The sequence below is a fragment of the Trematomus bernacchii genome, unplaced genomic scaffold, assembly GCF_902827165.1.
Source record: "Trematomus bernacchii unplaced genomic scaffold, fTreBer1.1, whole genome shotgun sequence".
Taxonomy (NCBI): Eukaryota; Metazoa; Chordata; class Actinopteri; order Perciformes; family Nototheniidae; genus Trematomus; species Trematomus bernacchii.
In genome coordinates, this window is record NW_022987588.1 from 6,520,906 (window position 1) to 6,548,254 (window position 27,349).

General features: G+C 40.7%; 1 protein-coding gene across 3 annotated transcripts in view; it reads right to left on the reverse strand.

Moving 5' to 3' along the window:
* The window catches only part of st6gal2a (ST6 beta-galactosamide alpha-2,6-sialyltranferase 2a), a 51,914-nt gene extending 24,801 nt beyond the window's left edge, over positions 1–27,113 (reverse strand). The window contains exons 1-4 of one of the 3 annotated variants that reach the window (XM_034128376.1): positions 27,096–27,113; positions 24,898–25,249; positions 4,346–4,403; positions 3,251–4,260 (exon numbers count right to left, since the gene is read on the reverse strand). In XM_034128376.1, coding sequence (XP_033984267.1) covers positions 3,251–4,181 — 931 coding nt within the window. In that variant the 5' untranslated portion in view covers positions 4,182–4,260; positions 4,346–4,403; positions 24,898–25,249; positions 27,096–27,113. Of the gene's footprint in view, positions 1–3,250; positions 4,261–4,345; positions 4,404–9,741; positions 10,151–10,509; positions 10,897–24,897; positions 25,250–27,095 lie in introns of those variants that run through there. The other 2 variants (XM_034128377.1, XM_034128378.1) reach the window with 2 other exon arrangements.
* Between the last annotated feature and the right edge of the window lie 236 nt (positions 27,114–27,349).

The window sequence follows — 27,349 nt, forward strand, 5'->3', positions numbered from 1 at the left end:
ACACCCTTCCTATTTCTCCTTATTATAATCAATCTGAGGCTTCTGTTTTAAGGGATGAGCTGCCAACACTCACAAGCACAATTGAACTACATTTGATTGATTTTGCTAACTTATAACTGAACTTATGAGGCAATATACCACCTTTGTATATTTTTCTGTATGTGGCCCTCGGTGAAAAAAACTTTGGAAACCCCTGCTGTAAATGGTTTGTAATTTCCCTCCCACGTTATACAGGGGGTGCAGTCTGTTCAGGACGCCACATGATGGCAGTCACACATCACACACATGACAGTAAACCTGAGAATGAAAGCTCTCACAGGATGAACCCTGTGCTGCGGCCACTGAGAAACCTGAGCATCTAAATGTCAGCCAACCTGCATGTGGGACAGGAAACAGGTATGTGGTCAGTCCTCTTTCGCTATGTGTCACAATCAAAAGCTGCATCTTGTAGGTTTTGATGCAATGCAGGCTTTTTAGAGAAGCTAGAGTGGGAACCGATGCAGTTTGATTTTCTGTGATAGCTGAGCCTGAGAATAAATGTAACAAAGTCAAGCTTTTTCTGACACTGTTCAATAATAAATCAGCTCCAACATTTATCTCATTCCTCAAGTCATTAAGTCCCCTTGTCAAGAAAAATCTATTTTCTTAAGAACTAAGTAGCATGATGATGACACACTGATCCAATACCCTGACACCAAGATGTATGAGTTCCCCCCCCTCAGAGACTGAACACTCATAAATTACAATTTGTTGTTTGACGACTTTCCTATATTCTCATAATGACTTTTTGATTGCAAATGTGATGTTTAGAATTGCTTTTTCACAAGGTGTGTACGCTCAAAACGAGGCATGTGTGGTGCTGAAGAGACACATTCACTCGCTTTGGTTATGAGCATGTGCAAACGGGTCACATTATTGGACAGAAGCCAAAAACAAACATGGGGGATGATGATGCATCGACAGAGATCTACTAACACCTGCCGAGTTTAAGTCCGAGGCCTGGTTGCCCAAAACTGAAGCCTGCCTTTCTTTCCTTTGCTTCTAAAAATAAGAAATAGCACTCAGTCAAATGTGTGTCATCCTCCAGCACTAAAACAGAAAACATATCCATCAATAATCCAAAACAACAACGCGGTCTGGGAGTTTTTACTTAAAGGCAAAACTGTATTTCTGTAACTGCGCAGGAAACCTGTTTGCACCTACAGCTTTATAAATAATCTGACTTTAGGAAGACTTTTTATTTTCTTGCAGCGAGTTGAGGCGTCACTTTTGAAAGACTGCAGTGCTGATGTTTCCTCTGACACAGCACCACGAGTTAATCCCACTGTGACCACGGGGTCAGAGGCAGATGTAGCTCTGCATCTCTTTCCTGCATCTCATTTTCACTGATAGTTGTTTCCGTCTTCAGAACGGTGTCAGTATGAAAATATTTCTTGTAAATATATAAATAAAATGCATGAAGCTGTTAATATTAAAGATTGTTCTTGCTTTAAGCAGCTGAATCCTCAAGGAAATGCACGGAAGCTATATGTGATGTGAAGCAGCCTGATTGGTTACCAGAGGGGGTTCTGTTTTTTTCTACTGAGCCATCTGTCATTGAGTTCTCACTCGCCACACTTACCGAAAAGCTGCCAAAGTCTCCATATCAAGACCACACACATTCAAACAACGACATATACCCTACTAGGCACAAGCTCAAGCCTGATCAGCTTGACGAGTTAATCAGCAAAGGCCACATGGAAAATGTGAGCAAATGCAAATGATGGATATTTGTTTAAATTCAAATTGGGAACTCGCAGCTTCACAGATGAAGATACATGCAGGGGAGGAGGAGGAAGCAAGCACCTGGGGACAGATATGCAAAATGACCACACACATAAAGTGATACTTAGGTAGGAACAGATGACATTTAGCCATGGGCACACATGCGTCAAAGGTACATAACAGAGATAAGAGTTACTGTTTAGACATGAAACTACAGTTGAAATGGTATCAGTTTCAGTCCCTCGCCACCATAACAAAATGTACTGTACCACAAGATCAACATTCATTTTTGTTTCGCTGTTATAAAGAAAGTTCTCTTGTCTTTAGAAAGAATAAGTTGGTCTGTTTTATAAAAAAAGATGCAACAAATATTATAGTGTGAAATGTTTCCTGTTTGAGATAATGTTGAGCAATAACGGGAACATTTCTTGAAATAAAAAGTGACTTGTTGTAACAAGATATGTTTCCACTTGACACTTAGTCATTGACACACAGTCACACACACACCCTTTTGCAGGTGAGAGTCATATGTGCGTGTGTCTGTGTTTCTATACAAGAGTGTCTTAATCACTAGTGTTATAAACGACTACCTGGTTCATTTAAGCTGGATTTATTGACAAGTCACAGCGAATATTTTCACATGGAACAAAAGTAATCTTGTTACACCTGTGACTTTGAAGAAAGAGCTATACTACATTGTATAAATGCATTACAATGCATCTTTAATGTAAAGCTGATGCTTTTAAAAACTCAAAATCTTTATGTATTTATTTATTTTTTCTTTCCGTTTTCTTTCTGTTCTTTTTCTTGTTTCTCGGTTGTGATTTACCTAAAATACGAGTTTGTATTCTGTGGTAAGTTCATCTGTTAATGAAATAAGCCTAAGTATTAAAAAACACTTACTAAAATAGATTAAAACACTTCATAGTTAAGTTAGAAATGACACCTCCTGACCCGTTGAAAGTAAGCCCCTCATAAGATGTGGTTATTTTCTTTTAATGGACAATTATAACCCTATTATCATGAATAGAATATTGACCATGCATAAGACATATGACATCCCTTTCTCATTCATGTGTATTAGGCTTTCAATTTCATATATATATATATATATATATATATATATATATATAGTACACACGGCCGGTACAGTGAAACTGCGAATGGCTCATTAAATATATATATATATATATATATATATATATGTCTTTTTTATCTACAGTAAATGAACATTCTGCATATCTCTCATCCAATTGCTATTATTTTTAACTGAAATGAGACATTTTGGCATGTTTTTATCTTTTTGGATATTCGGTAGTGATAATTAGATAACATTATTGTTGTTTTGTTTATACTTTTTGGTCCTGATTCAAATAGCATTTTTGGCTACCTTTGAATTTAGAAATGTAAACCTGCCTTACAAAAACAGATGAACTCCTGTAGAGCTCCGTACCCTTTAATCCAAAAATGTTGTCTCTCTACTCACCGATCTCTCTGCCCAGTCCTGAGCGCAGGATGGCCCCGGCGGAGGTGACCACGGCGCAGGTCTTGAAGGCGCTCTGGTGCAGTTTCTCCAGAGGGAGTGAGGGCACGAGGCGCGCCCAGCCGAGGGAGGAGAAGGGCTGCTCCGACCCGTCCACCGTCTGGAGCCGGGCCTGCGCCTTCATCTGGCACAGCAGCTCTTTGGCGCTCTGGGCGGCCCTGCGGTGCCCCGTGTAGGAGACGTGGTGCTTGTTGGCGCTGACGTAGTCCTTCATGGCGCGCTGCAGCCGCGGGCTCAGCATGCCGGCGGACGCTCGACCCCTCCACAGCCGCTGCACCAAAGAGACCGACTTTGAGAAGTAAAACTCCTCCAGATCTGAGGAGTCACCGCCCGGCCTCCTTCTGTTTCCTTCAACTTCATTATCCATCTCTTCTTCTTCTTCTTCCTCCTCATCCTCCTCCTCACCACCTTGGTAGCGCCTGTTCTGGTACTCTGTTTGGGCGATTCTCTCCCGACTCTGGATTGAAGGGTCCGAGGGAGAACCCACGTTTTCTGTGCCGAAGGAGGACCAGGCAGCCAGGCTCCGAGGGTCCAGGTAGTCCTGGTAGGGGGCGCTGTCGGGGCTGCGGCTCACTTCCAGGCTGGGCTCGGGGGTCGGGAAGCTGGCAGAGGGGTCGGGGTCCGGCTCACCTCGGGGGGAGGTCGTCGTTAAGGTGGAAGCCAGTTCGTGTCTGTTTGGTCGCTGCTGATTGGAGGCCTGTATGGAGGCCAGGCGACGCGTGTCAGGGTGCTGTGAGAGTAAAGAGCCAGCAGAGGTCAGCGGCTCATTCACACGAGCATCCAGGAAGTAGGAGAGGAGGCCGAGGAAGAGGAGCACCCAGGCCAGCATCCCCACCAGCACCAGCCTCCGCCACTGCCTCATACTGGACTTCATCACCTCTCACTCACATAGATCTGACCCGCCAACAACACAGCCCCACAGCCAGGACTCTACTACAGGTCAGCTGGAGGGCCTGAGGAAGGAGAGAGATCAGGGTGAAACTGCTGAGAGGAGAAAGGGAAAACTAACACGAGTAAAGCAGAAGTTAAGACACTCACCTCAACGGTTGCTTCTATTACTTCATGACCATGAGCGCGTCCAGGATTCAACAAGAATCTGAGGAGAGGAGAGGTACACGTTAGTGGAGTCAAGTACGGCTGCACAATATCATCTTTAATGGTGATGTGAGTGAAATACACATTGTGAAAGGATGCGATATTGCACTCAGGGATGTTCTTTAGTAAGTTGAAAGAGAGTAACTGTTAAAGATTGCACTTTCAGATTGTAAGACTGAGCTTTACATGTCCCTTTTTAAAATGATTGGAAAGCAATTCTAGTTATAAACATTGTGAAAATATAAAAAGGCTTAATCCACGGAGGATATGCACACAGCCTGAATTCAGAAGCTGTATAGGGCTGCTTTTTAAATTATTAACGACTATTGTGATCATTATTCAGAATTAGTATAACTAATTAGAAACAACATTTTGCAGGCTTCTCTCAATGTAGTAACAAGCTATTTCAAGTATTAAAGCAGTACTGATAATATTAGCAGAAAGACAGGACTAAGTACACATCCATATCTGTTTATTTATCCCCAGTAATATCATTTTTGCAGTGATGAATAAAGTACTTCCGGATTTTGCAACTCTACAGTCAAGAGAGCACATGAAAACATGAGTCTGTGTGCATGAAAAACTCAATAAGTGCTCACAGAGACGCCACAGAAAAACACCTCCTGCAGAGCAGCACTTGTTCTCCACTCTCACTAAAAAGGAGTCATTTCATTAAGATCCATCTATTAGCTGGAATCCAATTCTCATTGAATCCAAAGCAATTACAACAAGAACTAAACATGGCTGACATCAGTCTCCTCAGAGATTCCAAAGAATATGAAATATTTAAAGAACACCAAATGAACAAACAATGATTTCTAGTTTCCTCAAAGGAAATCGTTAGGTGTAAAGGTCAACACAAACTTTAACTCTAACGTGATGCAGACTCTGGAAGTGAATAGTTTTCCATAAATGGTGATTATCAAACTAACTTCAGTCTGAACTGCAGTCAAAGACCCCGTTTACACGAGGACGAAACGGGTTGTATCCGCATAGTTTCTCTTGCGTATAGCCCTTTCGTTTACACGAGGCCGTAACAAAACGATACAAACGGACCCCGCAAATGATAACGGGTCCCAAGGTGGTCTGCAAACGGAACGCTCTGGGGGGTCAAACGGCTCCGTGTAATCGCCTCTATACGATCATTTTCTGATAACGATGAAATAGCCCCGCCTCCCTCTCCCTACGTCTCCCTCTCCCTACGTCTCCCTCTCCCTACGTCTCCCTCTCCCTACGTCTCCCTCTCCCTACGTCTCCCTCTCCCTACGTCTCCCTCTCCCTACGCCTCCCTCTCCCTACGTCTCCCTCTCCCCACGTCTCCCTCTCCCCACGTCTCCCTCTCCCCACGTCTCCCTCTCCCCACGTCTCCCTCTCCCCACGTCTCCCTCTCCCCACGTCTCCTGCTCAGAGATCAGCTGCTGGGCTGTCAGAAGAGGGGGAGGAAAAGAGAGGCTCCGTTTATTATTGTTATATGATTATATAGAGTCGTTATCAATTTGTTTTAAAGCTCAATAAATAACAAAGAAGACCTCTGACCGGCACTTTTCTAATTTTGTACGGAAGATTTAAACTTTAACAGACATGTTGACCGGCAACTCTGCCGCACGGTCCCCTCGTCCCTTGGAAGAGGCGGAGAGGTGGGTGTTTTTCAGCTGCTGGTGGACTACCCGGAGAGATTTACAGCAGGAGCACACGCCGTCCACCGCGGAGAATAAACAGAAGGGCAACCATGGCAACCATGCTCCGGGATCTTCTTCGCTGCTTTTGGTGTATTTTGTGATGGCAGCAGCGCCACTTACAGGCCTGGCATATGTACTACAGCGTTTCCAGCCAGCGGTCTCGTGTGAACGGACACGTTAAATGAATCGAATGCTTGTGAACGGAAGACTTTTTTGAAAACGCATACGGTGCGTAAACGCAAATGTTCCCGTGTAAATGGGGTCTAAAAGGTCCTCAGCTCTTGATTGGGACTAATTGGAATGTTCGACTCTACTTTTCCCAGGGTGTAAAAACTCAGTGCTGAAACAATTAGTGGATTCATCTGTAACATTTAACTTTAACACCCCTCCAATTTAGTATTTACAGGCACTTTAAACCTTTTAAATCGTTATATTACACTAGAATTCAGCTATAGGCGCATTGACGTTTGTGTTTACTTCTGAACAGTTTTGTGTAAACTATTCAAATCCATCATCGTCACCGTTTTTTGTTTCTAGATATAGCTTTATCCTCATCAATGTAATCATGTGATGGACTTTACTCTACAATTATGCTTCTTTGCTCATTTTCCTAGAACTTTAAACAAGCCTTGTATTATATTTCATGACTAAGTCAACATGAGCGGAGAAGAGGGATGCAACCAACAATTATCTCCGCCGGGGGATCATGAGATCGGTAGCGTGTGTGCGTATCTCATCTCTTGTCCAGGGCTAATCTCCGATAATGCTTCACCCATCTGCCTAATATGGAGTGTGATCATTGAGGGCTGTTTGCTCTACGAGCTGTCAGGCTCGCAGTGACTCACACTTTCTCTAAACACATTTTAGTTCCCGTTTTATACCCTCTGACTGTCGACCGTCCCCAAGTGAGCAACAACAGTGGCTTCAGTTTGGTCCTTTTTGGGTAGTGTGTGTGTGCAGCTCAGCAAATGGAGCTGGACACACACACACTGCTCTCCGCCACTGCAATACAATGTTTACAGCTACATAGATTTTTGGTTGGTTTACATTCAATTCCAGGAAAATTGTTTATTAAGATCTGCATTATCTGCATCTTTTGAGTTTTAATCATTGATTTATTCATCTTAGTTTTAAAATAAAACAGTGATTTTCACAATTTCCAAGTGGCCAAGGTGACGCCATTAAATTGTCCAATAAATAGTCCAATAAATAGTCCAAAACCCACAAATTATAGTCGCATAAAACAGAAAGAAAAAATCTTGTACTATGGGGATAATAATAATAATACAAGAAAAACATCTGCTCCATTGTCTATCACCTTGTAACAACCTCTGTTCCTCTCCACTGACAGGCACTACAGTATGATGACGACATTACTTCATAAACCCACTCATTGACATTTCCCATGCGTATCATCACATTACCTTTGCTTATTCTATTGCTGTATACAGAAACACAATCATTAAAAGACCGCAATCATATTCAGCCCGACCTACTCTAATACTCTGGTGTAACGCGTGAGCTTCGCTGATGGCTTACAGTGTGAAATACACAGCAGTAAAGGTGAATAAATGAAGCGTTAAATCTCCTCACATAAGAGGAACTACAATCCTCTCAGCCACGCGTAATTATGAGTTTTGGCCTCTTAATGTGGGAGCATTTCTCCTGAGAGTGGCAGTAAAAAAAAAAAAAGGCTCCTGAGTGTTAAGCCTGCACTCGTCCTAATTACAGCTTCCTGACTCTGAAGCTGCCACGTCCTGCAGAGCCTGAAGCCCCCCCCCCATCATATACACAGAAATACGGGACTTTATGCCCCGCAGCCACACAGGAGGCCAAAGCTCATCCAGTGACCCCGGTGAAGAAGAGGGGAAACAGCAGGGAGAAACTGGGCCAGAGGGAGAGAGAAAATAAGAGCTGATGCAATCCCTCAGACAAACACACATCTGCACAAACACACACAGCAATATGATAACGTGTTCTGCCTGAGGCTTTGAAGCCATCGGCAGGTGGGGTAGGTGTCGGGCAGTAATCCCCTGTGTAGCAGTTTCAACATGTCTACTCAGAGAAAAATATGCCATTTAACACCTGGAAATAACAACAGCAGGCCTGACCTACAAAAAAATAACAAAGAAAAACAAGCTGGAGAACACACAGCTGCCCAATGACAATGCTGTCAACAAACAAATGGTATCTACATGCACCACTGCCCAACAGAGGCAGTGAGTGTGTGTGTGTGTGTGTGTGTGTGTGTGTGTGTGTGTGTCAGCTTTTCGTGTATGCATGTGTGTGCGCAGCCTCACCTGGCAGCAATCAGGGTGTGTGCTTCAGTAAATGCGGTGAAACAACATAAATGCGTGGCACAGATGGAGAGGCGGGGGTGGAGGACAGAGCTAGTTTTGTGAGGACTTCACAAAGAAACAGTACAAAACGGGAAACATGGAAACGAGCCACTGCCAGACAGCAAAGGACGACTAAACGACTCAGTGGGAGTTAGCAGGAGACGGGGAAGAACAAAGGAGCCCGAACAAATAAAAAGTATAGATCATGCAGAGAGCAAAATTGAGACCCACTGCGGATATACGATGTAGGGGGTGAAAGAGGAAGCTTTTGTAAGAGGGAAGAGGAGATTGGCTAAATGATTGCAGGCCATTTGCCCTAAAGAGGATAATTATGTGGTTTACGACCTGCATGGGAGGAAAAAGTAGGAAAAGTGAGCGAATGAGCGGTGAACCGAGGAAACATGAAGGGTCAGAGCTGAATATGCAGGTTTTTTTTCCAATAAAGCGTTGATTCGACTATTAAATAAAAAGCATTACATTTCTATCACAACTGTCAGAGTCGAAGGTTACCATTTCAAATATATTGCTTTGTCTAAAAAACTGAGACGATAATCAAGTTTGCAACAATGTGACCAATAATAGGAGCTAATTCCTAACACTTTAAAAGCGGTTACAAGATAATGAGAATTCAATTTCACGTAATTGCTTCGAAAAAAATAACTGCAAGATGTAATGGTTCACGATAATACCAGTTAATTAAAAAAAAGTATTCAATTTTATCTGGAATATATGACAATAAGTGTTCAACGGTTTAGACTTGTTCTTATTGATTGATTTCTTGCATGAAAATAATGTCATAAAAAGGGAAAAATGAACATCACCATTTTCTAAAGCTCAAAACAACACATTAAAAATTACTAGTTTCAACCGTACGAGAAAATGAAGTTCAGTTTTCTATCACAAAGAAAAATAACTATCACCTTCATTTTTGCATATCATTTTAAGAGGTTAGAGCCTGGAGCTGGTTAGCTTAGCTTAGTTGAGCTTAGCATAAAGACTGGGAACAAGGAGAGACAGCTAGCTCTGTAAAAAGGTTAAAAATATATATATCTGCCTTCCAGCAACTCAAATAGTTTCATTTATCAAGACATAAATCTCATACATGTACAAAAGCCATAGTGTGTAACCACCATGTTTAACGGGGGGGGGGTTTGTGCAAAAATATGTTTGGCTCCGAGTCTGTTCTGGTTACCATGCAACCCAACAGTGATGACAGGACTCCAGGAAGTCACCGCTCCAGGCCAAGAAATAGCCCAGCACACAACCAACAGTTTAAATCCAATACATTCTCAGAAATATCCACACCCATGACCTACTATACCTTTTATTAGGTGCCATCTGCCAATAAGAAAACCAAAGTGGCTGCTGATTCAAAAGCAACCTGCCAGCACGGACTTTCCATTCACAGAGCAGGGCTGTAGAACATATACAGTGTTTGTACAGCTGGTGAAGGGGAGGTTTCTCTGGAGCGCGACTTTCCATAATGTCCTCTGTTAGTGACGTGTTTGATGTGTGCCTTGAGATTAATGCGGTCCTGCAGGCCTTTGTCAACCTCCATGACAAACCTAACGGTGATCTCTTCTCAACCGACAGCCAGATAAAAACAGGACATAAATGGTGCCACAAAGGCGGAACCCAAATGTCCGGCCTGCAGACTTGTGGACTACATGGACGCGTGCCCGGAGAGTCAATGAGTGGCCATCGGCCGTCCTAATCCACAAATCATCAAGTTTGCAAGGGGCCTCAGGCGGACTTTCTGCAGACTTTCACACAGTCTGACTGGGGAGAGCACTACACACTTTGCTTGGAGCATTACCCATAGTTCATATCAAAAGTGATTTGAAAGATAGGAATATTAATAATAATGAAGCATTTGGTGCTTTTTTTATGTATACAGTGCATTCATGTATTGAGAAAAGCTTTGCACATAGATAATATGTGTAGGCTGAATAATAAGCCTTTAACTTTCAAATTAGCAATGGTTTGTTTCAATGCTCCTACAACAAATAAAGCTCTGCAGTTCAGTTTTATTACAAAATAGTGTAAAACCTAAAATTCTATATACTGTAATGCAGCATCTCTTACTCACATAACGAAAACCGTCCAGAGAGATGATCAGCTGGAAAAAAAGGACGTTGAACTAGGTTACAGGGTCAGAAACATTTCAATTCATCTTCGTAACGAAAATGGAGGTTTTGAAGTCCTGTCTCAGTGCATTTCCCTCACCCTCGGCCCAGCATCTGCATATCGACTACTTAACGAGATGACAGTGAACATGTCACGGGACGAACAACTAGTCTGAGCGGTTAGGGCGAGGTCATTAAGCCTCGCCTTTCCTTCGATTCTGCAAGTATAGGGAAATAATGATGGCTCAATAGTTTGATTAATGCAAATATATGTATCGTCGCTATCTGGTGTGGTTTATTTGACTGTGTCTCTATCTGTCTGTGTCTGTGTCTGTGTCTGTGTGTCTGTGTCTGTGTCTGTGTCTGTGTCTGTGTCTGTGTCTGTGTGTGTGTGTGTGTATTCTCCAGTAAGGAGGAAGCTGGGTGTGTGCCTAACATAATTACTGGAACTGTAGATAACAAACAGGTTTTTCAGGTTGCAGGCTCGAAAATGACATGCCCAGAACAAATGACTAGATCTTCACTTGTGAATAATCTTTTTTCTCAAAGCAAAGATAAACCCGTGAGTTGGATGTAGAAAAATCAGAATCAATATAGATGTTTTTATTTTTAAATTAAATTCAGATTGAACATAGTAAAAAAATGTAAATTATAGTGTCCGTCCAAAAAAGAAACATTACTTATAGTGAAAACCACCCTTGAATGATGGGATAGTAGACTAAAAGCTTTAGGAATCCAAACTATAACATAATAAGTACCCTGTATCAAGATTGATGCAAAACAAGTGACATTTGACCTTTTTAGAGAGGTTTATAAAAAAAAAACACCTCTGGGGTCATTTGGGTGCATTTGCCATATCTCTGGAACCCATTGGTCGATTTTGGCGATTGACATCTCTTTTCAAACGTTAGAGCCAATAGAATCGAGAGGGAGTTTATAAATCCATCTAAAAATTACCATTGGTGAATGAGAGTGATGCGCACGCAGTTTGCCCAAACCGAAAGCTATGTTACGCTCTGAAAACTGAAAACTAGGCTTATTGCCATAAATATGATGATGGATTATCAGTAATCATTTCAAAGGGACACAGAGACATTGGATTAACCTTCAGCAGCGTTTATATGCGTTTTAATGCCATTGAACACAACTTTTGATCAGAAAAACAGCAAAGGTAAGAAGTATTTGCCGTTTTGGCCCCGTAAAGCTAAGTTGTGTGTTGTCTGGTTTTGCTTTCGCTGCCACGAGTTTTGGTCGCACAGTGATGACACTTATACCACTGGAATCTGTGGAATCTCAGCTTAGTTTGTGCAAATCCGATGAAGTATAACATATTTATACCGTGAGTTATGTGCTAAGTGCGTTAGCACTCTTTCACTTAGTGCTAATTCAGAGGCTCGGCTTTAGACTGGTGTTTTGTTTTGGTAAAAATGGTTCATATCGTCCGGCTGAGTTTCTTCCCGTTAAGTGGGTATGACACATTCATAGTTTGTTAAATGTTAAGAAGCCCTCAGACGCTGTTTCTTGCAAGATGTTGCGGGCCCCCGGGAAGAAATGTACCAAAAATGTACAGACAAAAAGTAACGAAATAAACTATCATCTCTTCAGTGCATCCAAATGCTGCGTAAACCACAATAAGAAAAAAAGGAGTGAAAGAATTGATATTTCTAGTATTTGATCATATTTATATCATCTATGGAGCCACATTCCTTAACTCCCAGCATGCCCTGCTGCTGTAATATTCTCTGTGTCTACAGTCGAGGCAACGACAGAGGTGACTGAACTGAACTCTACTATTGGACGGCCAGGTAAGAGCTCGGTCAGCCCTTCAGGGAATAAGGCCGCACAGCATCTCACTGAATATTGTTCAGTACACTTCACTAAAGCCTGCTGAGGAGCCGGGGTGGAGATGCCGCCTTATAAATGCTTCAAATCACAGCCTACTCAAATAAAATATCTCTAAAAGTAGGAATAGGAAAATAAAGGTCACATGAACCTAAAAGAAAAACCAGAAGTTGGCTCACAAACATTTTCTCAAGCCCTCTATTAAGGCACAGAAAATGTCTTATAAGAAATAAACTGGAAAATGGTACACCTGATGTGTGTCTACAAGAGTGTGTGTTATTGAAGGGTCCGCGGCTATGTGGTGTAATGCAATGTAGTGCAATTAACCAGATCTAAAATATTCATTTTCTGTGTCCGAAAAAAGGGGTACAGATAGTAGGAGCATGATAGTAAAGGTTATGATGACTGGTTTAAATCATTTTCTGGTAGAAGAAATCAGATTAGCAATATTATGCAGGTTGGTTCTGGATTCAATGGTTAAACTGGAACAGGTTTGGACACAATATTGAAAGTGCAAGCATTAATTAATTTATGACAAAATAAATATGTGTACGCCCAGAAGCTGCACCTTGTTTGTTTTGGTTGTTTATGCATTGCTTTGTCAATTTTGTCTGGGCCTGTCTGGGCCTAGTATTAAGTCAAGTCAAGTTTATTCATATAGCACATTTAAAAACCACCCCAGTTTACAAAGTGTTTTCCAGTTTTTAAATATATGTATGTATGTATATATGCATTGTTATTGAACTGGTGTACTGAATATGTATTTTACTGCTGCTCCCCCTCCCATCTAAATGCACATAAGCATACACCTAGATTTCCAGTATATAAATTGTGCTCATATACAAACACCCAGGGGACCAAAATAAATATAAGCTTTTGTGTTTCATTGTGTTTGATCATATGTCCAAGTGCGTAAAAATAGCTGTATAATTTATACATGTCATATATTTGTTTTTATACATTCTGCATTCAGAAGTTTGTCAAAAATAAACAAGCCTAACAAGGAACAGAGAACAGGCTGTCCTCTTCTCTTCTGCACACTGCATGGCAATGGGATGCAAGTGTGCACATTCTCTAAAATAAAACACTGACAAAAAAGGGCTTGTACCTCATAAAATATTTAACCCACAAGAGTGGAGTTGTTCTACATCTTAGGAAAATAAAGCCGTTTTACTATAACATTCACCTTGCTGCAATTTAAGCACTGTTCATCACTTTGAGGGTAAAAAGAGGCAACAGCACGAGGTCCGCTAAGAATTTGTGGACAAACAGACATCAGCGTGAGCCGAGGGGTCAAGAGATGTTTTACATTCCTGAATTAATTTGTGAACTCTTCTGATATTCAGACCAGGTCTCCCAGGACGATGTGAACAGAACATGAATACATGCAAATGCAGTGTGAGCTCCATGTAGGAAAAGTGAGAAAAACACATTTTCGCAGTAAGGTATTACAGGAGGGAGCCACTTTTAGAAACAGGCTGTAGTTTAAAATAAAAATGGGTGCTGGGTGTGTGTGTGCACTTTCACAACTGGGGCCCAGAATTATTTATGAATATTTATTAATTGAATTTTTTGGGGTCAACACTACAAAATCATAGTCAAACAAGCAGCAAGCTTCTGTGCTAAAGAGTCAAGCCTATACTGAAGGGCCAAAAACAGCATTTCCTCAAATGGCCACTTGAGGCTGGCTCCAAAAGAGAGTCAATGTTCATGTTTACTACAGTAACATGGTGACTTTACTATGCAAGACTCGCGTTTTATACTGACTAGCACTCCAACTAAATGTAAGTGATAGGCTAAGGGGCGGGACATCTTTAAGCGGTTGACCAATCACCACAGAGCCGGCCAGCTAACCAATCAGAGCAGACTGGGCTGTGGTTTCAGACAGAGGGTGAAAAGAGGCACTGCAGCACAGGAAGCATGAGAAAAATATAGACCATGTTGAATATTTAGGCATGGAAACATGTCACAGTAGAGGCCCAAAATAAAAATATATGAACCTGAAAATGAGAATAATATGGCCCCTTTAAAGATCCCAACTTGACAGCAGAAAGAAACATATTTACAGCCTGAAAGACACTGTTTTTGTCTCTATAACTAATCTTTCCATTCAGAACAACAGCAAAGGGGGTGACTTTGTTATGTTAGTTATCCATTTAAATTAAATTAAAGCTTAAAGTTATGCATTATAAAAGGCAACGGCCAAGAAGTACAACCTGACTCAACTTCTTCTACACAACTGGATGTTATTCAGAAAAGTGCTGCATTTGAAATTAAATGAATGAGAACACACACTCCTGATGGATGACTTTGCAACAATCATGCAGTATTTCTTCTACCTCACGATCATTTGACACAAATAATAACAAAGTTGTTTATTTCTCAACAGCTGGTCTTCTTTTTCAGGGAGGCAGTGTGAGACTCTGTTCGTTTCAAGTATACCAAACGTTGACTCTGGAGCTGAAGAAGTGAAGACACGACAGTACAGACATTCTGTTCAAATCCTACAGTGTTTACATAATCCAGTTAAAAAAAAAGACTTTTTAAATTCCACTTCCACAAATTATATATACTTAAACTTCACTCCTCAATCCTACAGGGAGTCTTTTCAGCTATTATATGCACAGAATACAAATATGAATTAATTCCCAAGTCAGATCTAAAGGTGTAAGCTTCTGAAGCAGCGAATAAGTGTTTAATCTCACCTTTGCAGCTGCTATGTACGAGACAGAGATCACACCCATGTAAATTAACCATCTGATCAACACTCTGCTTACACAGAGCAAAGCACTATCATACAGACTCATCTCCACTGCATCAGATAAAAGAAAGGTTTGTCTGCAATTTAATTCTACAAATGGAAATTGTTAAAGTTATGCAGAAGCACTTATACGGGTATACATTTTGTACTATTTAAAATCTATACACATTGGATATACAGGGCCCCATGATGTTATAAGGTTACACTAAAGTATTTTGGTGCACTAGTCAATCCTAAAATTAAATCCAGGTCAAATTTAAAGGGTCTTAAACAAATGTCTCTTCAGTGATGTCGTGTTTTTTTTGTAATGTCTGTTATCCTTGCATCTTACCTTAATAGCTGCCATGTGTATGTTGCAAATAGAGGTGCTGTGATGCTAGAAAAATGACGACTTCATCTTACAAAAAATCATGAAGAAAATGTGAACGGACTTGGAGAGTTACAGAAAACTTGATCAGGGCTGATGTTCATTTTAAGTTACGTGGCTGTTGCCCCAGTGCTAGCCGTTGGTATGCTGTGAAACACACTTTTTTTGTTCTTAGCAGAAGAAATACGATTTTTAAATTAATAAAATATTTGTTCAAGTCAAGTCTTTGGTTTATTTAGACTGTGGCTGTGTATAAGCGGGATTATGTGCTTAGCGTCGGGATCCTGGTCACCCTGTTGGTTGTTTTTCTTTCATTAATGACCGCCTCGCTGCACATTATCCCTTATATATCGTATTGTATCTTACCCCATCCTATCCTATCTCATTCTATGACTACTGCACTGTGATAATATGAACCTTCTCAGCCAATGTAAGGCCACCCCTTCTCTTGTCATGTAAAGATTAAAATATGTGTGGTTCAGATCAGAGAAGAAAAAATTAGACACTGCAGACACGAGTAAAGACAGATTAAAACCAGGACATCAGAAGCCAATTGAAGTCCTAAACTGAAGGGAGAAAATCGAGTTACAGAGAGAAGCGTATGCACAGTATAAATGCTCTCTCTTTCCTCACTTAATGAACCCCCTGCTACAGGTCCACCGCGCTTTAGCCTAAGGAGGCAATGAGGTTATTACCGACTAGGACATCAGACTTCACCCTGTGTAATTATACTGCCAGCTTCCGAGCTCTCCGCTGCACTTCATCACATCTTAAAACCCTAAAGTGCAGCTGTTAAGAATAGCCTGTAGACTGAACGGCTACCTAAGCCTATATAAATGAGCAACTGAAGACAGGACGCTGCCAAAGCTAAAGCACTGTCTTGTTGTGGAAAACAATCAGGTGTAACTGTTATATCCAACGTCTCCTGGGTTTCACTTGTTTCTGTGTTTGCCATAGTTTCACGAGAGGAGAGCCAGACGATATATGATGATATATTGTATGTTTGTTTATAGAACATTTGCTTTCCCTGATGGATGGAATAATTATTACTTTTCCCTTCCAAAGGAAAAAGCTCATACTTCAGGGGTAAAACTCTGCCTATATATCATGCTAGCCCTCATCCTGCCTCTGCCTTAGCATGAGGACATAATGAAAGGCTTCCTCCTCCCTTCACTTCCACTGCTCACCTTCTCTCCTTCCCCCACATATGCCTTATTATGTGACCTACATTTACTGTGGTGCTGTGCATGCAGATGTTAAGTGCACACATCGCTCCACTGACTGTATACGTCTATGTGTGTTTGCTTCAATGTCTGTCATTTTAGCTTTACCCACGCAAGAACAGAATGAATATTGCATTCACTGCTGCCTCTCTGTCCGTGTGAGGAAACGCGCACGTGTGTCGTTTCTGTACTGTGGCTCTGCCTGCCAGTCTTTGTGTGGAAATGTGACTACCAGCAGTAGATCAAGCGGCTCCTTACCACTGGCACCTAGCATGTGGAGCTGAGAACACACTGCAGGCCATGCAGCTCATTCCAGCCATCCGACAGCCTGACAATCACAAACACCAGAGCATGATATCGCATGGCTGCGCACACGCATACAGATGCACAGCTCAGAACAGACCAACCTTGAAAACCTGAAGTACAAACCTGAGCGACAAATAAACTGATTTCAGACCAGCCTTGGAAACCTGAAGTGCAGTACAAACCTGAGCGACAAATACACTAAAGCACAAGGTACATTTCCCTTCTACTCATAAGTAAAGAGGCTTAAAGGAGACACAGAGCATGCCACTTATGTTTAAAAAGGAACAGAAAGGAAATCCAGGCATGCCTAGTTTTGCCTAGTTTTGCCTGACTACAAATCAACTTGCCAGGACTTGTAATGCAGGTCAACATGAATGTTCCCCTCCACCAGTATGCTGGCACTGCTTTCAACAATGAACCTTGGTTAGTCCTCTCTGCTTGTTGACTATAGAAAAGGTAAACGGTGGCATTTTAACATGATGTATTAGATCAAATTACATTTAATTTAGTTTACACTGTGAGCCAAAAATAAGTGCAGTGAATCATGAGGACAGAAACTCAGAACATTAGTAAATTAGTTTCAAATAGGCCAAAGCATGTCAAGTAGAACATTTTATTTGCATTAGATTTGAATGGCCAAGTTGTTAGGGGGGAAGATGTTTGAATACTTTCCAGTCAATTGATACTAGATAACTAAACAAAGGTTTGAGCCACAAAGAAGCACCGTGTGACACATCGGTCGGCATTATCTACCATTAGAATAAACACATTAATGCTAAAGCAATTAACAAAAAATGATCAGCAACATTTTAGCTTTTTATATTATTACTATTTATATCGGACTTTCTTGATAATCCTGAACCCATAATGTGCACTGAGCAGGAAATAAATACATATCCAGCCAGCCTGATGCAACATAATCATTCCTTTGAAGTTGTGTTTGTGTCCACCAGGAACAAAGTCAAATATCCTCTTTCTTTTGGCTCTGATTTGACCGACTCCAGAGGGAAATATCTGACTCTGCTTAACGCTATGTTCACCAGCCACTCACTAACTTGTTCTATTCTAAAAAAGGTAGGAAACAGTGGGTTTAACACAGCATTTTTACTGAAAAGAAGCAACCTGAAAGAAACAAGGATGATGATAGGGGCAAGAGAGAATCTAAGCAGCAGCGTTTTGGGCCGTAAAAGCCAAACAATTGGTGAAAGGCAGTAAAACACTAAAAGGGAAACTGCTGGTAATCCTGCGTGGGCTCATCAGTATAACAGATCCCTATTCAATTACACATAGGAATTTGACCCATTGTTAAAACGCTTGAAGTTTCTGTCCCTTGAAGCAAGGATTCCTCTGGTTAGGTGTATCTGATGTCAGGTTTGTGGCAACTTCAAGAGAATCCTCCTGGTTCACCTTTCAACTGTCCAACACCAGATTTCCAGCAATAACCTTTGTTAACTATCCTCAGCTGCACTGTCTCTGCAGCAAAGAACTCAACAATATATATGTTTTATAAGCTCCCCTCCATGTGATACTCACAAAAAAAAGATCAGATCATGGTCTTGATTTTCTGAAATGATCAAAAGAAAAACAAGACCTTTGATCCTGTCTCTCTCTCTGGGTGGTATCGCAGAATCATGAGGGGATGGCTTCATGCTGTTGTAATACCGGGTCCAGCAAGGTCAGAGCAGAAAGTACTAACTCCATTAAAGACTGATCCCGCTGAGGCAGATAAGGTCTGTCCTGTCCCCTGCTATCCTCCTTCAACCGCCGCACCGATTATATCAGCGGAGCAAAAAAAGTCTATTTCTGCAAAGGTGTGTTTAGACACTCATTAATCTTCCTCTAAAAGAAGTGACTACACACAAAAAGGGCCAAGAGGAGCGGGGAGGAAGTCTCTCTCACACCTGTCACACTCAATCTGCGGTAGAAAACTCACACCTGATTCACGATGCAGACAGGAAACGACGGGGTATATATGTGCTGCAACTATGTACACACAATGAGCCTTGATATCTATAATACTGAAATGACACCTGGACACATTAAAATACATCTGGACAAGGTCTCTGCACCACCAATTAACCCCTCTCCTTCTACCAGAGCAGCATGTGAAGTGTTCATGCGCCTTGTAATTACCAGAGCAGAGGACGCGTTTCATTTAAAAACCAGCACTTCCGAAACAGCCCTTGAGAAAAGACAAGCATCTGACTCATTCACAGTGACAAGAGAAAGTCGACGGCCATCTAACATCCCCTGGCTGTCCGTTGCCTAAACAGCAGGCTTAAAAGGGTTGAATCTAACAACACTGTACTTGAAAAACACTTCACGACTCACAGTCATGCATTAACCTCCACTTTAAGAAGAAAGGACATCAGACAGAAAACTTGGAGCGAGGATGAGTTGAACCATCCAAGCACATCCTATTCTGATAAATCACACAGAGCAGCGGTTCTTGATGACAGGCTTTCACGGTGCATAGAGCCCTCTCCAATACAGCCTGCCAACAGCAAGGTCCTATGAAGGAAATGCAGCTCTACACCTCATATTATGGCCTATAAATACAGCTGGGAGCTCCGACACCCACAGCGAGCGGGCGTTTGATGTGAGAAAGAAGCGAAAGTCCACTTAAAGCTCATTTCACTGTCTGTTCTTCTTCTAGTGGAGGCTGAATGGTCATAACAATGCTTGTACCATCAGACTGAATGAACACTTGAAAACTTACAGTGAGCCTCTTTCCATTTGTGTCTGAACTCGTTACGGGTTCATTGGTGTACAAATGTAGGGCTGAAACGAACGATTTATTTTCATTATCAAGCAATCTAGCTAACGTTTTCTAGATTAATCGTTTAAATATTGGAAATATCCATCCCTGTTTCTCAAAGTCAAAGAGGATGTCTTTAAATGAATGGTTTGGTCAGAGCAAAACCCAAAGATATTCAGTTTATATAAGGATATCATCAGATAAAAAGCAGAATAAATCTTTATTTGAGGGTCTGAAAACCTCATATGTCTGCCATTCTTGTATACAAAATTAATTAAACGATAAATGTTTTATCAATATACCTTACTTATTACGAATTAATCATTGCAGCTCTGTTTAGAATGACAATGGCTGCTCATGAGCGTCGGAAAGTTGCTGTTACTTTAAGAACTCAGACCAACAACAGTTCCCTGGTCCAGACACAAAATAAGGGCCGATCTTAACAGGTTAAACAATGCTGAAATAAATTTAAAAAACAAGCTGACGGGATTTGTCCATATCAGAGCTTCACACACTGGCTGCTGCATTTGTAAAGCAAATCATGTTTGACTGGCCAGACAACAACCCCACTAATCTAGAGCTCTACAGCCATTTCCAGGCAGCTTAACCTCCCTATAATCTGCCTGAACTCGGGACACATACTTCTAAACACAGACTAAGATTAGCAGCCTATCAGAGAATTATAGCGCAACTATGAAAGCGACGCCAAAATATAAGCTGCTCATGTCGCTGCTAAAGAAGACTCAGCATAAGGGAATAAGAGCACCATACATCAAACGCAGATGGCCTTAACTACTCCTCTCAGGAAGTTTACAATCGCGCGGAGACCGCTAATAGCCCTGAACGTCCGTGTGTTTCTCACGCAGTGCCGTGTCCTCTCACTCGGCCAGGAGTGAGGGGCACAGCTGGTCCTGATGACTGCAGCACGCCTGCCTTTGAAGGCTGGGCTCAGATAACTGCCGCTCTGGTCAGTTAGCACCCATCTGAAATTACACCTCCACCTTCCCAGAGTGCCCTGCCCATGCAATCCTCTCACTCCTCTGTACTTTATCTCCACATACGCAGACCCCGAACAATTTAAATATGAAACTCGAGCTTTGACCCACAGTCATAAATATGGGAATTTTAAGAGTAACTAAAAAAGAAGATATAGTGTTGTTGACCTAAACGTTTTATGAGCAGCTGTGATATTAAGCAATGAAGTTTAATTGATATAGTTAGATGAGAAAACCATCCATTTATTATATGTTAAGCATCTCCGAACCACATATTTGGTGGTGACGAAAAACAGGGCGAAAAGATCCGTTACATTGATCCAGCGACCAGAAACAAAATATTAATGTTGCTCTGAATGTGTAAACAATGCTTTTTGCTAACAAGGTCAACATAACATCTTAAAAAACAGATGTGTCAATAATGTGTTCAAACTTTTTTCAATTTTCCAAGTTTCCATCATTTGGTTTAATTAAGACACATAAAACTTTCCAAACATTCTTCTGACAAGGGATTTTATCCAATGGTTAAAAGAATTTTGCGATGATGAAAAAGATGTCTGACTCTGCCGCTGATGAGATGATTCGTTACACATCTGTCTTTCAGAGACAGAAAGTCTGCATCCCTTCCGAGTGCGCATGGTAAATAAATGTGTCCTTGAAGCATAACTCCTGTTTTTTCCGTCTGGCAATCTGTTTTCTATTTTTCCCATCAATGCTATAAGGTCAATCAGTCACACACTGAACCGCTCAACACTGAAACATTGTGAGAAAATACTTCCATTTTAAACTTTCAATGTTTTTTTCTTTGTTAAGTATACATGTAATTTATGTGAACACAATTATAAAGTTAAAACACCTCACTGAGATTTATATTATGCTTCACTTGATTAAAAATATATCCTCCCTGCACACACGTTTACATAAATAGCTCCCCTTTCAGACTTCCTGCGGCGCGGTGCTAATCAGAGCAGTCAATCTCTGACTAACTAGTTACCTCCGTTACTGGGTCATCACTGACAGCAATTATGCATTTCATCAATTGGTATTTTTAGAACAGCAGCACTTCCTCTGCCACTTTGTAGCTTAATAAAAATCACCTCCCGAAAGGTATTTTCAAGCCACTAATTGTTGGGTTAACAACGAAGAGTCTTACAGTGTTTTCATACAGGTCATAGTCATGTACTGCTCATCATTGCTGTTATTTTTCCTTGTTTACACCTTCCCAGCTGTACATCAATATTACAATAAATCGTTATGGTTACGGGGGTATGGATGAACTGAGAATCAATCATAAACTAAGACTGCATAACATATATATTTTAATTGTTATTGCCAGTTAGGGCTGCTTGATTATGGCAAAAATCATAATCTCGATTATTTGGGTCAATAATTGATATCACGATTATTAAAAACGATTATCCATTTACTTTGAAAACATCAATCTATTGGAGAATTTTTGTTTGAACAGTATGTTTTTAACAGTTGATTACCCTGAACTTTAAGTATAATTCAACTGAAAAACCAATTTAAAAAAAATTAAGAAAAAAAGTAATAATAATAAAAAAATAATCGTTTTATTTCGATTACGTTGTTTTCGTAATCGTTGCAAGCCATAATCGTAATTGCGATTAAAATACGATTAATTGAGCAGCCCTATTGCCAGTACAATAAACACATTGCAGGGATTTTCTTCATTTAAATTAAGGAGAATATCAGGAGAAAACTGCACGTCGAAATGTTACCATCTATTCGTTGTTATTTGTGTTCAGTCGATGTATAATTATAAAGAAATCTTTTACTCTAATTGTTTTATTCAACAAGAAATATGTTGTATTTAAGCAGTACACTGAATGCAGCACAGGGTACATTTGGTTTTGAATCAAGATTGTTATCGTTATTCAATAATCTAACGCATATTTTTATTTTATCGTGCAGTCCTTCCATGAACATACTCCATCTCCTCTCAGTGCAGTCTAGGGTATGTTCTTTTGTACATTATGTTTAATGTATGTGCACGTTTCTTCAGGGGAAATGGATGTTTCCTTCCATCATGTCATTGTTATTGTAGTGGGAGCGGCTATTTAAGCAGTGGAGCCTGGTTGGTGTTCACGTGGATATGTCTGGTGATGAACACCTTGTAGGTTGAAATAAATTTGCTTTTAAATTGCAAGGTGCAAACAACATTTTGTTTTTGTTTTTCTGGACAATACTGAAAACTCAAGCTGCCGACGACACTGCCAGCAACTCTAGGTGTAACAACTGGTGGGCTTTGGTCCAGAATGTATGGATTTGGTAGACCAATGTGACAAAATAGTGTCTCTGTGTGGGAAACGGCTGCATGGTCTGATGTTTCGCCATTGTATTATAAAAGTGGCATATTGCGAGTGCACACAAAGAAAGCAGCTCACACACCTGTACTCTGTCGGCACACAGAGGGAGGCCGCCTTGTTAGAGACAATAAATATCCAGCTGCAGAGACAAGGAGGTGCGAGCCAGTGTGTTACACATAGTTTTCTATAAAAACAATGATGCAGATGTTCTGAGGAACTTCACACATTTATAGTAGATATGTGCTTTTATCAGGTTTTTATTAGAACATACATAATGCATCGTAATGGTGGGTAGCAACATTTATAGTTCTGTTACTGTGAAAAAGAAAATTGTCCTGGCAGAGAAAAGATAAATAATTTAGCTTTGGTTTTATATAATGCGTGTCCTTTCCGCCGTACCCCGGTGGTTAAAAACACAGAGCACTAAATTCTGTCTTCGTCACATCCTGTCAAAAGCTTTGAAATGCTGAGTGAACATAATTATTCCGCAGCTGCACACACAAACAAAATGACACTTTCCTGACGCAATGTCACTATAACCTGGGGAGAGGTTTGCTGTTTTTTCCTGAAGAAATTTCAAAAGACAGGCTGGTGCCTTTGAGTTCAATGGACTGAAGTGAAGTGTGAAGTTGTGTGTTCTTATTGTAATGAGTTTGAGTACCCTCGACCCCTGCTGCTGTTTTTGAAGGTGATGTGCTCATGAGGTTTGTTGACATTCAGATAAGTCTCCACAGTTCAGAGTGCTAAAACTCAACTTCCCTGTTGCTGATATCTGACAAATCACACTACAGAAAGCAACACATTCCCCCACGCAAAAAAAAACATGTTAATTGTATCGACACGTCTATGTTTTCTTCCGAGTACTTTTCACTTCCCCTACATTGTGTGGTTGTCGCTACTGTAGAACATGTTTAATTGAAAGAAATTGATCCCAAATCTAAAATGTTATCTGCTTTGTTATTCTAATGAAATTGCTTCAAACAAAAGCCTGCAAAAAGTGGTGCAGGTGTGGATATGAAAGTGCAGCGATGTGTAATGAAGTTGTCCTAAAATTAACTTTGAGCACCAGTCCATCAATTATGACAAAAAGAGTAGCACATGCATGCATGAAAACCCCCTTATCAAATATCAATGTAACAGTAGAGGAATCAGTGGGATGAATAGGAAACATTCTGGTGCCTTCATGGTATTAATATGCCTTCCACATGCCTTCCCCTGGAGCTCTTTCCTTGGCCTGGGTTTCCTGTTTTGTATGGAGTAGTTGTCTCACCATGTGCATGAAGCTGTTTAACAAAACTAAGTGTCAAGGGAACAATAAACCTCTGCATCTTCTCCTCAAGTTAGAACAGCGTGCAGGCCTGCCTTCACTGTGAGCTGTGAATTAACTCTCCACTGTGGACAAACCACCATTTCTATAGGGGAAAAGGGACCATCAAGATTAGCGTCATTATCTGCTGATCCCCATTAAACTCAACTGGATGTGTGCATAATGCTCCTAATGTTTATTAAACCTACGGTTAGTGTGGAGAGCCGCGACATGGGAAAACAGTGTGATGATCATCGCGATCCGGGTAAAGTAACGCAGACAAAGGATTTTCTACTACATGTTTAATTTGCAGGTTTGATCAAAGATAAACCCCGAATATTGAAACCCCATTTTAGGCAAATATCGTGCATGCACATCACCCCCCTGTGTCCGCACAAAGCGCGCTGAAGCGGCCAATGCAGATCTGTATTGAAATGCTGCAGAAAAGCGAACAAAGCCTTACCTTAAAAGCTGAGTGTCTCCCCGCTAGATGCTGTCCGGCGGCTCATGGTGCTCCTCCGTCCGCCTTGTTGCTCACACGGATTTCTGTTCGCCTGTGCTCTCCGTCCACGGAGGAGATAAACACTACTACGCCGAGCGGAGGACTGTGTTGTCTGTCACTCTGTAGCTAGCCTTTTTCTCGCATCCACATCCACTCAGTTCGAGGGGCGGAGCAAGAGTGAGTGTGTGGCTCTAGGTGGCCTGGAAGTGAAGGAAAGGAGGAAAGGAACAGAGGAGAAAGTGGAAAGCAAGGGGGGAAGGAGGAAAGGAAAGGAGGAGAAGGAGGCTGTATTGATGTTGAATGTGATACCTTCCTGGCAGCAGGCAGGGAAGACAAAGAGGAAGGAGGAGATATTTCATTAACAAGGTTGGAAGAAGTATTCAGATGCTTTACTTGAGTAAAAGTACCAATACTTTACTGTCAAAATACTTCATTACAATTGAAAGTCCTGCATTCAGAATGGTAAGTAAAAGTAGGAAAGTCTTATCAGCTAAATTTACTAAGTAAAAGTACTCATTGTGCAGAAGAATTGCCTTTATGCGTGTGCAATGATTATATTTACAGTTAAGTATACGTTACATTTCTAGATAATAGTGTTGCATCAAGTAGCATTTTACTGCTGTAGACAAACAAAGTTTTGATTTACTTTTGTAAAATATTTAAATAATTTGATTATTTTGTGACTTAAAGAGTTAAACCATTTTTAAATATGCATTTTGTTAAAAGTAGCTAAAGCTGTTGTAAATGTAGTGGAGTAAAATACATAATTTCCCTTTTAAATGTAATGGAGTAGCATGAAGTAGTATGAAGTAGCATACAATGGAAATACTCAAGAAAAGCACAGGTACCACAAAATTCTACATATTTATTCATAGTTTCATTAAAAAAAAATACCTCTCAAAAAGAAGCAAATAACTGTATTCCCCTAAATTAAGGGAAACAAATAAGTCAATTTAGCTTTGTTTCTTATCTATTTAAAGTTTCAAAATCAGTTATTTCCATCCTTTTAGCTTGTGAACCTGCTTGAATTTTGAAAAGTTAGCTACTGGAGAAAAACAAACATACATATAGTTCAGGAGAACACTTTTGCCTTTTTCTTTGGTACATCAATCATGACCTTCGACCCCCAGGTTAGGAAACAGTGATGTATCAGTGTAGTGCATCAGTTAAAGGAAAGGTTTGCACATTTTCACAGCTGTTTTAAAATGGTCAAAGTCTACCTTTAACTGATCCAGAGTGCTTTGTTGCAGAGCGAGTAACATAATAATGAATCTGCACATTTTAAAGCGTCACTCAAACAACACACCCACTGTCAAACTCCCAACACGCAAACAAGTAAATCCAGTTAGAGCGCGTCAGATGATATTAAAATGAACGAGTGAAAGCATGTTTAGTTATGTTACCCACTGAAGTGGGATGAGATCATCAAACAGAGGGACTTTCATAACTTTGGTGCAGACACTGACGAAACTGAAACCTGTTACATACGGAGTCTCAGAGGACCTCAAGTGTCAATCAGGTTGAGATAGTGAAGTGCAGAAAGCTTTCAGAGTATGTGGTCCTTCATATTTATTTTATTTTCAACTCTGATAAGGAGTGAAATATATAAAGGCAAGAAGTTGAGTAATACAGTCCCTTTGGTCTTGTTAAAAATCTTTGCTGCAATGTTTTGGGTGAACTGACCGGAGCATCTGCAGTAGTTTCAAGGTGGATAAAGAAACTGAAGTTTTAAAAGAAGGATGCAAGGAATCTCACATATGTTGACTTTGACAAGTATAAAAAGGCTGTTGGAAATTATCCATGGAGATTTAAGATTGTGCCGGTAGATTAGTAAACCTGGTGTTTACGTAATCAGTCAGGCTGATCTTGATGAGCCTGAAAGGTGTTCTTTCCCCCATAATGACCAAGTCGCTGCACATTATCCCGTTTATTACATGGCCAGATACTAAACAAACTAAGGAATGGGCTCCCAATATTAATTTAAATTATTTTATTGACTTAAAATGATCGTATTTCTTCCGCTAAGAAAAAAAAAAACTCCGTTCCACGGCGCACCAACGGCTGGAACTGCGACAACACCAACTTAACGGCAGCACTGTTCAACTCTGTTCACAGTTTCTGATCCACTAACAAGTCTTTAAACACTGCAGAGCCCATACCGTGTTCCTGTTAGTGTTTACTTCTTGTCCGTCTTCTTCTGTTCATTTATCTGAGGTCCAGCGCTCCGTCTTTTACTTTCTCTTTCTTGATCCTCCTTAGCAACGGAATTGACCAATCAGAATCGAGTACTAAGCCTTGTAATAAAAGCTGTTAGTAGCCTACAACTGCACGAAACTACATTTTAGCATTTAAAATACCTAGCCATTATTTTGCAGTTATTTTGGTGAAAGTAACTCAAAAGTAATGGAAAAGT